General features: G+C 40.5%; 2 protein-coding genes across 4 annotated transcripts; one reads left to right on the top strand and one right to left on the bottom strand.

Moving 5' to 3' along the window:
* Positions 1-828: 828 nt before the first annotated feature.
* LOC112284832 (uncharacterized) lies at positions 829-6,138 on the top strand. 3 transcript variants are annotated; one of them, XM_024525119.3, is made up of 11 exons: positions 843-980; positions 1,239-1,356; positions 2,097-2,215; positions 2,344-2,508; positions 2,658-2,855; positions 3,021-3,105; positions 3,425-3,591; positions 3,699-3,783; positions 4,049-4,172; positions 4,450-4,612; positions 4,884-6,138. In XM_024525119.3, the coding sequence occupies exons 3-11, from the start codon at positions 2,141-2,143 to the stop codon at positions 5,865-5,867; spliced, it is 2,046 nt and encodes a 681-aa protein (XP_024380887.1). In that variant the 5' UTR covers positions 843-980; positions 1,239-1,356; positions 2,097-2,140; the 3' UTR covers positions 5,868-6,138. The 3 variants fall into 3 exon arrangements, with proteins under 3 accessions (XP_024380885.1, XP_024380887.1, XP_024380886.1); XM_024525117.3 differs by lacking the exon at positions 1,239-1,356 and having other exon boundaries at positions 829-980; XM_024525118.3 differs by lacking the exon at positions 843-980 and having other exon boundaries at positions 1,032-1,356.
* Positions 6,139-7,598: 1,460 nt separating this feature from the next.
* On the bottom strand, positions 7,599-10,729 carry LOC112284833 (ribulose-phosphate 3-epimerase, chloroplastic). Its single transcript, XM_024525121.3, has 9 exons — positions 10,531-10,729; positions 10,035-10,152; positions 9,397-9,537; positions 8,944-9,057; positions 8,679-8,757; positions 8,449-8,558; positions 8,280-8,336; positions 8,050-8,119; positions 7,599-7,923 (listed from the first exon to the last, which is right to left on the bottom strand). The coding sequence occupies exons 1-9, from the start codon at positions 10,644-10,646 to the stop codon at positions 7,868-7,870; spliced, it is 861 nt and encodes a 286-aa protein (XP_024380889.1). The 5' UTR covers positions 10,647-10,729; the 3' UTR covers positions 7,599-7,867.
* Positions 10,730-11,109: the final 380 nt, after the last annotated feature.

Here is an 11,109-nt window from a genome sequence, read left to right as displayed (position 1 = left end):
GTGAAATGATAAAAAGAAAAATACATATATTCACTGCATTTGTTGTTAGATATTTAATGCTCCTCTTAAATGAATAGCATATATATATATATAATTTTATTTCAAAATAAATGAATCAACAATTTCTAATTTTTGAAATTTATGCTCAATTCTTAATTTAAAGATAGGTATTGTAAATAGGCATATATTATTATCATTTTTAGTACAAGATGCTCTTGGTTCTAAATATAACCCACACAATTTTATTGAACCTTGTTGAGTTATTATTGTCTCTAAGACAATGATAATAATAACACCCATTTATAGAATTAAAACGCCAATCAGTGAGTCTTAGTCTACAATGCAATTCACCCGTTTAAGATGCTATTTTAACAAATCTAACCAGAGCAACAAATTGACATTTTAAAATCTCTTCCATTCTAAATTCTCTTATAGGGAATGGAATTTCACAATATTAAATTTTACAACATTGAACAAGAAGCATCTTTTACCTACTTATTTATTTATTAATTTATTTAATTTTTTCCCTTCTCTTCTTAATCTTAGTACATCATTAAAAACTCTTTATTGTTTGTTTGTTTTTGTTGTTGTTGTTGTAAGAGTACAATATTATGACAAGAGGTCAGTTCAATTGCTGCCTTACATCTGGCGACAGCAATTGAACACCTAAAAGGAATCTTTGTCCAAAGATCCTCTCAAAGATTCCAACATATTCCAGAAAAGATTCGCCGCAAAAACGTTTCGATCGTTCCGACGGAATCTTGCCACTGGGGACGCCACACCGCGAACAAAGCATAATAAAAAATTCACGAGGCGAGCAATTTGCTTGTGGAGCACTCCGCTTGACCCCCTCTGATTCGGCACATGCAATTTGGACTCACAGAATGGATTCGCCGCAGAATCGTCTTTGATCCAGGCGCCATAGCCACGCGCACTGGATTCCGCACTCGATCGCTGAAGCCGTGTGCATCGCCATCTCCGTAAGTTGAAGAAGCTCTTCGCATTGATCCTGAATCTACAAATTCCATCTCTACTCTCGCGCTTTTGTGGCCTCTGGTCTGCTCGCGTCGATGGACTCTGTAACTTAGGTTTCGGATACGGGGTAGAGTGGATTAAGGGGGGAGGATTTTGAGCCTGTGCTTCTAGTGTTGAGGTATTGGTAGGACGGATTGAGGTATTGGTGTTGGCAATCGTGGCTGGTGGTTGTGAACTCATTTTGACCCGCTGGAAGCATCCAGGAACGGAGTGAAGAACGATGATTTGTTCGGATTTGATTTGGTTGTGAGGAGCTGAGAGATTGTTTGAGACTTAAGTTGTGCAGAGGGAAAGGGAACGATTGATGCTCTCTTAGAAATTGTAAGTGTCTACTCTCTGTGATCCTTGTAGTAATGCAAAATGTGCTATGCTTTAATGATTCGTGGTGAGAGTAGTATCTGTCCAATCCACACATGTCATTGGTTCAGTGGCTATTTGTAGCAGAGTAATGGAGTTTATATGTGTTTTGGATGGTTGTCAGTGGAGTATTAAATGGTAAGTAATGTAAAAGTTCTCAAGAATTGAATATCGAAATCTTGATGTACGAGATTCACTAGATATGCTACATCTCCTCTTACACTTTGAGTACTTCAGCTGTGCCATTGGGCCTCAAGTGCCATGTTGGACCTTCCTGTCTAGCTTTTGTCATCTACTCCTTTCAGTACTCTCGAGTCACGGACTAATTTTGTGTAATACGTTTGTTCATAATCCAGCTATTTCCCTAGTGTTACTGTATGTTGTAACCTTTATGACTGAACCTCTCGAAGAGAAGCACTGTTACTCGCTTGCCGATTATGTGGCCTAGTTTATTAAAATTAGCTGGCATTGCAGTAACTAAAGTTCATGAGAACCAAGAGGAATTTTGTACCAAGGATAGAAGTTCTAACCGAGCACTGAGTTGAGGGAACGTCACAATCCTGGTTGTTATTGCGTGTAGGTGAATTATTTGCTTACGTTTCTAGTGAAGCTGGGATGTGTGTGTTGAACCAGAACCATGTATGACATGAATTTGTCGGACATGAAGGAGGGCGTGAGTGTAAATTATTGTTGTCTTCTTGCAGGAGTGAAGTGGGTGTCAGAACCTTGTGCTTTTGTGTAAACCAAGATGGACAAAGATGGTCTTCTCACTGTTTTCTCCGAAGCCTCCCGTGCTGGATGGTCGCTTCGCTCTGATGTGCAGGTCTGGGCTCTCCTCTAGTTTTTTTCTAAATCTACCCTTCTTGGCATGATTTATCATGGAGTGTCAAAGTTCTTTGGTTTGGAACTACGTGGATTGACGTAATGGTTTTGTTGGGTTTTATCTAATAGCTACAAGAGTGGCTGGAGGGTTTTGCCGAGCGTTTGAAGGAGAGAACGAGGAAAGTTGCGGCAGAGGTGCATCTCTTGGGAGCAGAAACTGGTAATGTAGAGCTGCATCTAAAAAATAGTTTGAACAGATTGCGAGATCTATCGGCCACTCAATTCATTGAAAATGTAAGTCTTTGAATTTAATTCATCTTTTGCAGTAGGTTTTACCATATGTGTACCTCGTGCAGCTAAGTTTCCTACTGGAGAATCTGCAAATACAGAACTTCTTTATTGCTTCTGTTTTATTGATTTGTGACAATAATATGTTTTTACAGCGTGTTGACGAAGTGGATGAGGTTTTTGTTGAGAAGATGGAACAACCACCCAAACTGTCTCGCGTTGAGGGCTACGACTCTCAGATAATACCACGTTACAAGGAAGCAGTCTTGGCAGCTTGGGGTGCATTTGAAGGGTTTAGATCCAACAAGATCGATCTGCAATCCTTGAATGTGAAATCAAGACCAATAAGTCAGGTGTTTAGCATCTTGCATGTGGTTGAATTGAGTGCACCGAATAGATCATGAATAACCACTTTAGGTTATAAGCAAGGTGGATTTTTTTCTTTTGTCGCTCCTCAGTTTTGCACACAAAGGAACGTTTGGAAACGAATCGATTTGAATTGAATTATCTGGTTGTAGGGTGTTCAAAATAGGCCATCAATGAAGCTACCCCACGTTATTGGAACGGAGGAATTCACAAGGGACAGCCATTGTGGCCTTGCAGGTAAATATTTTTGCCTAGTTTTTGTTCATACTATTCTTTGTTATTCATGTCTAGTTCATAGTGTGATACTAAACAATTGCATGGTTCGTCGACTTTATCATCTATTTCAGCTAGAGATTCATTCTATGATCTGTATCGTCTATTTGTAACTGTCGATTGGATTTGGGAAGATTTTCAAACATGTGTTTTGTCGAGAGTGCACGAAGAATGCAATGACACTTCTTCATCTTTGAAGTGACGTATTGTCCTCGGACAGGCTCTTGTTGTCTTATTGATGTCTCTCACCTGAAAGTCTGTACTGAAGTTTCTCTTTTAACAGATTTCAAAATCCCTGAGGTGAATGCAAGAGCCCCAAGCTCAGAGGCTGTTGAAAGTGGTAGTGACACTGATAGAGATGAAGCTAAATTGGCTGAAGAAATGGTGGGTGGACGCCCCTGGTTGGACGGGGAGTGGTCTGCATCTGAAAGCGAGACATCAGGCCATCAGGTCCATTCTCAATCGATTGCAGTTGGAGTTACTAGAAACGAGTTGTCTATTTTGCAAAGCAAGTTCATGTTATCACACTTTGACATGAGGCACCCTTCAATAATCAGGGAGGTGTTCTAGAGCCCGCAGTCTCCGCTGCTCTGGATTTTAAGGCAATGTTGGAAGCTGCTCTGCGCGGACCATCATTCCCATGTACGTAGACTCTGGTTTTGCTCAGGAAATTTCAGTTACTGCTTGCATTGAGCTTTCCATCTGATCGTTGGGATCATTTTATTTATTTAGTAACACTTTTTTAACGATGGTTTCTCTTGTTCCACATACATTTCTATGATGAATAACCTTAATAGAGTTATCGTGATGTTAGTGAACTTTTCCAACTCTTTTAAGTTGTCTTTGGAACTCGAAACTTGAAGCAATATATGTCAGAGTGATCTTTGACGTGAATTTAATCAATCAGATGATGGAGGTATCATACTAAACCTGGAGAATGCGCATGAGCAGCACAGCGACGTGGATAACGCTTCAACATTAGTTCAACACATTATTAGTTCAACACAAGAAACAGACAGCGATACTCCTAGGTATAAATGACTCTCATTGGCTGTCTTATGATGTGGGTTATGTGCTACAACTATTTCTATGGAATGTTTGGCTTCCCTTTGTTAAGGAATTGTTTATTGTAAGACGTTTTTCAGTCATAACCTGTGCAATAGTGCTGAATTTTTAAGGCTGTTGCTGTTCAAACTGTTCTATTGTCCATTTTAATGTTATTGCGATTTTAATTTGCGTGCAAGAAAAGAACTGTTTTCGGGCACAGGAGGCTCTGCTTAACCTAGACAATGTGAAGTTTATTGGCAGGACAAGATCTGAACCAGGAGAGGTTAAGTTGGACGGAGATTTATCCCCAAAGAAGGAAGAGACATCTGCGGAGTACAACGAACAGCATCAGGATCAACTGTTAGCTTCACAGGCTCCAGCACAAGTGAACAGAACAATTTTGCTACGGCCTCCTCCGCTTAAAGTACGTACTCTACGCACGTTCTACTGTTGTAACACGGATACATGTATTGCATGAATGGTTAGTGTGTCGCTGCAAATTTTGTGAGGAATTAAAGCACCGTCTTCGTGCCTTTTTTCTTTCTTTCTTTTTCTTTCTTTTTCTTTTTTCTTCTGTGATTATAGTATTAAGCAAAATTTGCATGTTGTTTTTGGATTGTTCGAATGGTATTTTGTGGTAGTCCTTTGAATTAGCAGAGCTAGGAAGGGTTTGAACACGATGTTTTTGTTTCCAGGTGCTACCCCAACTGGACAGGAATGATAATGCCGATGTTACTGGTTCTATGAGCCCACAAAACCTTTCGCCTTTGAAACTGAGTCATACCCCAGCTGCACACGGTCCATTTGACGGATTTCCTAAAGATCGAGACCCCACTCATGGAATAAGTCCAAGGACCGACAAAATCGGCACTTTGAAGATCCAGAATATCACTAGGTCCAGCCTCCCGCTTAACTTACGCACGGAAGAAAATAAGCCCCAATCTGCTTCACCTGCTCCACAGTCTGGGCCTCCAGCATTTGCTGACGACCTTCCAATGCCAACTCTTCCAGACAGTTTATTTCAAGGGTTGAGAGCAGCGATTCAAGCTCGGCAATCGAGGTCGCAGTCAATGCAAAGAAGCGAAGATCCCGCGATTAAAGAAGCTCCACCGACGCCAGAAGCTGCAGATGAGGGTAGAAAAACACTTTCTCCTAAAACTTCTATTCCAAGTAGGTTTTCACCAATGAAGCCTAACCTGAAGGATAATAGAGGTATCATCAGCAAGAACAAGGGGGAGACGACTTCAAGATTACAGGCATCAAAAGTGCCACCTGGGCGGATACCACAACGTTCGATTTCATTTCAAGGTAGTCTGTTCGATGATGACGATAATGATGATGATATCAATGAAAACACTAGTTCTTTTCCGTCGAAGGAAGTTCCAGGCACACCTAGAAACGGAGCTGCAAAACTTAGTACAAATCCAAGCTCTCCACTTTGTGGGCCCAAGTTGGTTTCTAGTAACAGTATGGTTCGACAGCGGCTATTTGATGACTTCAATGACTTGTCCACAGAGCCTCCGATTGAATCAGAATCAGCTGCTGATTCGGGACTTACTGACAAGGCTAATTCTTCCCAGCAACCGTTCTTGTCTCTTCCAGATTGGAAAAACACGAATAGATCTAGTGCACTAAAGAAGTCATTATTTGGTGATAGCGATGATGAGGAAAGCGAATGATGACACTTGCCTTATTCATTTGTCTCATTTTTTCGTTGAATTAGTGGTGCGCATACATTCAACAGTAGAGTGCTTTTAGTTTGCTAGTGTATTGTTGTGCACACAGTGGCAACACGGATTGGTTATTCGTCTGCGCTTCTATTTTTGAGCAGGTTTCTGTTTGTGGCTCTGCCCATCTCGTTGGAGTTGCTCCTGCCGAGCGATTGTATTCTGGTTTTGTAACAGATCTTCAAGCTATGTCCCTCAGAAAATCACTGGTTTTTAATCCTCAGAGATGCCTCTCTTGCAAAGGTGTTAGGAATAAATTAATGTTAATAATAATCATCCGTCTAATTGTGATTTAAATCCATCAATATGCTAAAACTAAACCTTACTGTTTCATGAATTATTAAAAATCTAGATTCCAAACTTTGAGTACTGCAGGTGTACAATATGTTACAATGTTAGCCCACATTATTTTAATACTCCTTTGCATTAACATTTTAAAGTTTTAGTTATAAGAAGTAATTTGTTAAAAATATGCCTGCAGAGGTCGTTAGTGCTATTTATTTCAAGAATTAATTTATGTTTTTTTAATTTAAATATATTTGTGTCTTATTTGTTTAGCACTCCAATTGGTTTTTCTGTCTGTTATGTGCTATTTTTTTGTTCCTTGTCTGTATCTTGTCTTCTTTCTAATCCAGTATTTTTTTTCTCGCATTTTTAATTTTTTAATTTTTAAAACTAATTAATTATTATCATTATATTTTTCATATTGTCAAATTACTATGTTTTTGTACACTTCAAAAGGAAATTTGGTTTGAATTTTGGTTTATATTTCATCTAATAAATTTCATTTACTTTTAATTATCGAATCCATTTAAAGCGATATTCCCATTCATATTTGGCACAAATACCAGCGAGTCATCTTTAAAACGATTTTGCATTTACTGTTATTTTAATTATATTTTACTTCATACGTGTTTATTAAGTAATTAACTTAGTGTTGTTTTACACATTGCATTGTGAGTGAAAAAACCACTCTTCACAATTAGAAGTAACAGGTTGTATGAAGAGGTTTGTATTTTCATACTGATGGCTGAGGGCACTGAAACATGTGATTATGCCAAATTCTTAAATTGGATACCCATTTCAAACAAATGTTCAGTGTTGTGAATACGAGGGCATTTTCTTTCTAGCCATATCTGGATGATTTTACGTTTTATGTGATAACCATATTTTGCCGGTGTATGTTCAACAAATATGTGGATAATGAAAGATCACATTTAGTCCTTCATTTGGAAGTATACATTTGACATTCTATAAGAGGAATATGCCACTACGCACTCCCCTGAGGTCAAGGTCAAGGTCAGGATGACATTCATCAAATGTTTCTAAAATGGGAGTTGTTCTGACAAAGAGTTGTGATCGGCTCTGACATAAATTCGTAAATGTGAGAAGAAGCATGCCAAGCCGAAAAATATTGTTGGTATTTTGATTCATACTTCACCAATCTATGGACGCTAATCCTCCAGCGTTTTTTTATCTAATTAGCTAACATAAGCAAATAAGGAGAGTCGTTCATTCTGTAAAGCTTACCTGAACGGCCAGTTTCCCATTCGAAAGCAAACAAACTGAAGCTTCAACATGTTCAATTCACACAACATCAGCTATGAGATAGGCCAAAACAAAAGTGGGTCAAAGAAAGTCACATGTATCATACAAAACGAATGCAGCAGCACTGGAAAACTCTCACGTTGAAAAATCAAATGATTAAGAATGGAAAAGTTACAGATTTAGCTGGGAGAGGAGAGAGAGAAAGAGATTGATCTATATTAGGAGAGACAATAATCTTACACCGAATTCCCTCAACAAGCCAACGGTGTCTAGACCTTGGCTGCAGAATCTAAATGGTACAAAACTCCAGGTCGGCCAATTCATCCTAGCGCGGGAATCTGCCAGTACAAAAAACTAAACCTCCTGTTCATGTTAAGACGCGTTGCCGACTTGATTGATTCAATTTAAGCTGCCACGGGAGCCTCCTGGGGCCTCTTGCTCGCCTTGATTCCGCTAATAGCTGTAGAGTTGGCAACAACGCAATGTTTCGTTAGTTGCTTTGATAACTGCATCACCAGAAAGGTGTGCAATTGTGCAGTAGAGAAATAAGAATCTAGTTAAAACTGAATTTGCAGTGGCTACGTACCCTCAGCGTAGTCCTTAGCTCCAAAGACTGCGGATCCCGCTACCAGGGCGTTGGCTCCAGCCTCAATAACCTGAAGGGAAGGGTCAAAAAGTAATTATACAATCGAAATCTGCGTCCTTATATAAATCCGTTGAGAAAGAACCAAGTAATGAAAAAACAAAATACACGAAAATCTGGAGCAGAAGATGAACTGGAGAAGTGCTGAGTGAAACCATGAGCAAGTAAATTACCTTGTAAGCATTCTTTGGGGTAACGCCACCGTCCACCTCGATCCATGGGTTCACACCCTGAATCACACCACGAACCATCACATTGTGTCAAGTGACTGTTCTACTCACAACTGTGAAAGAAACGTGAGAGCTTCTGTGAGCTACCGTCAAATTAGTGCACTACATTTACCTTCTCAGCGCACAACTTCCTGAGGTCGGCGATCTTCTTTACTTGGGTTTCGATGAAGCTCTGTCCACCAAATCCAGGGTTGACAGACATGATCAAGATCAAATCCACACCTGCTCATTCGCGTCCCAATTTATCAGAACCAGAAAAATAATGAGTCTGAACTATGGAGTCAGTGAATTGATCAGAAGCGACTCTTATACTGTGACAAGGTTGTGATCGGAGTTGCTTACAATCTAGAACGTATTCAATTTGAGACAGAGATGTTCCAGGGTTCAGCACCACTCCGGCCTTAGCTCCCAAACTTTTGATCTGTACGAATGATATAATCCCAATCATTAAAACATCACATTCTTATGGTCATAAAAAGATGCCGTGAAATGAAGAGACAGCCCGGAAAAATGATTTTCAGCATCTCTACTTAGCGCGGGCGCGCGCACACACACATACAGACAATCATCAGACGAAAAAAAAAATCCAAGTTAAGTAAATCTTAACCTGGTTGATGGTGCGATGCAAGTGAATAGTTGAAGCGTTCTCGCAGTGCACGGAAACTATGTCAGCACCAGCCTTGATGAAGTCTGGGACACGCTGCTCCGGTTCAACAATCATCTGAAGCACACGAACAGCATCAGTGAAACAGTCACGCATCATTCCATAGCTATCGTTGTCCAATGGTTTACTAACCTAGCCGATGAAGAGGGAAAAGCAATCAAATCATTCAACCAGTCAAACACACTTAAGCAATAGACAAGAGTGTGTTTCAACTAGCTACCTAATCCTGCAAATCCCGGAATGGGAACATGATTAACTGTATCGCGTCGGAGTTTCAGAATAAGACCGAATTTTAGCAGCAACCGTTATAAATTTAGTCCAGAAAGTAGAATATTATAACCAAGTATGATGAATAATTCATATTGAGTTTCCAGGACAGCAATTAATGCTACTGACCAGGTGGACGTCAAGAGGTAAGTCGGTGACGGGACGAATAGCGTCCACAACAAGAGGGCCAATTGTGATGTTGGGTACGAAGCGCCCGTCCATCACGTCAACGTGGATCCAGTCGCATCCGGCGTTTTCCACAGCCTTGATCTGTCAAAGAACAATCGCATATACTAGTGAATAAAAAGTCAATCAATTACTCATTCAGATAGGTTAGGGAGTAACACAGCATGCTTTGCTCTCAAAATTACTGAACAGGTTGATCCAAGATTGAAGTCTTCTTCCAGAAAAAGTTTGAGCATGACTGAAACACAAACGGTCCAGAAAAAGATAAATAAATAAATAAAAGAAAAAAAAAAGAAAAAACTGATAGACAAGGTTGTGTGGAGGACAATCTGTACATGAGTATCAAAAAGGCTTCCCATTCTACGACTGGTTCATGAATTCAGCATTATGCCGATGTTTCAGAGCTGGGACAGCAGAGAGACTCCCAAATGTCAGGATAGAATTGATGACTGTTTGTTGGCCCCAAGCAAAATTTCGGCAGCAGGGTTCTCTATCCCTAGAATGTGATATGATCAAAAACAAGAAGCATGAGAATAGCGAAGACGTAAGATTCAAATGACTTGCAAACTAGGCTACTGTACCTGCTCTCCCAACTTGGCGAAGTTAGCTGATAGGATAGAGGGCGAAACGATGATGTCATTCTTTGAGAACTTATCAACACGGTGAGTTGCCTCAATTGCTGGCATCGCCGCCCTTCCACTGCACTCATGGGGAAAAAAAGAAATATATCAGAACAAATTCGAACCATCAGCATCTCAGTTTGGGTCACACTACACAAGTGAGACATCAAGATAAAGACACAAACTAAATAACATACGCACAAGCAAACTGTCGGAGCTGAGATGTCGCAATCTCAAAAAAAGCTCAATAGTACAAATGCATATATATTTGCTACGAAAAACTACAAAGCACAACTTCATACGAGATGTTTCACTAGAGCGATCCGGAGAGGCCATAGATAACATCTACGGAAGCGATTGAGCCAAAAACACTATGGCACGAGGCAACGGAACACCTCTCAAAATTGAAGAAGACAATGAAATGGGGAGATGCTCCAAAATTGTAACAGACTCACACCTCGTGGTGGCGGAGACCTTGACAGAGCGCTGCCTTTCGCCCCAGAAGCTGCTCTGCGCAGTAATTTTCGCCGTGCACCCTCCCAAGGCAGCCCCTGTCATTGTCATCGTCACCATCGCTCCTTGCAACTTTACAACAGACTTCAGGACCCCCGCAATTCAAATTTGCTCGCACACTAAATACTGGGGCGGAATTGAGAGAATTAAAATGTAACTAGAACATGGGTCAGGACACGAACGCATTTATATACATTAATCAGCGTGTGGCTTGTGGGTCTTGTAACGAAATATGAAGCGTGGTTGAGCGTGGCTGAACAGGATAAGGGAGAAAAAGCGCACGGCAGGGCACGCACACAAACAGTCTCACGAAGCCATCTGGAAAACAGGTGGCCCAGGATCTGCCATCCTCACACCCACCAACGCCGATCAAACTTTTACAACGATTTCTTCCCCGTTTCATCTGGGTTTCTTTCTGCCGCTGTCAGTCCAAGTAAACGTTATATGCCAGTACCAATCATTCTGAATTCTCGTTCATCTTTCACGCCCTAAAACTCAGCATATTCTTCAGCATTTTCCGCAT

This window comes from Physcomitrium patens, chromosome 7 (genome assembly GCF_059467195.1).
Source record: "Physcomitrium patens ecotype Gransden chromosome 7, ASM5946719v1, whole genome shotgun sequence".
Classification (NCBI taxonomy): domain Eukaryota; kingdom Viridiplantae; phylum Streptophyta; class Bryopsida; order Funariales; family Funariaceae; genus Physcomitrium; species Physcomitrium patens.
Note: the sequence above shows the minus strand (reverse complement) of the source record. Positions and strands in the feature narration are given on the sequence as shown.

Excerpts from the sequence above, each read along its gene's own strand:
- LOC112284832 (XM_024525117.3), top strand. The coding sequence starts at position 2,141 with ATGGACAAAGATGGTCTTCTCACTGTTTTCTCCGAAGCCTCCCGTGCT. Across the intron at positions 2,216-2,343 it reads CGCTTCGCTCTGATGTGCAG|CTACAAGAGTGGCTGGAGGG; the intron begins GTCTGGGCTCTC and ends TTTATCTAATAG. Across the intron at positions 2,856-3,020 it reads AATCAAGACCAATAAGTCAG|GGTGTTCAAAATAGGCCATC; the intron begins GTGTTTAGCATC and ends ATCTGGTTGTAG.
- LOC112284833 (XM_024525121.3), bottom strand. The coding sequence starts at position 10,646 with ATGGTGACGATGACAATGACAGGGGCTGCCTTGGGAGGGTGCACGGCG. Across the intron at positions 9,058-9,396 it reads TACCTCTTGACGTCCACCTG|ATGATTGTTGAACCGGAGCA; the intron begins GTCAGTAGCATT and ends CGTGTGCTTCAG. Across the intron at positions 8,559-8,678 it reads AATTGAATACGTTCTAGATT|GTGTGGATTTGATCTTGATC; the intron begins GTAAGCAACTCC and ends GCGAATGAGCAG.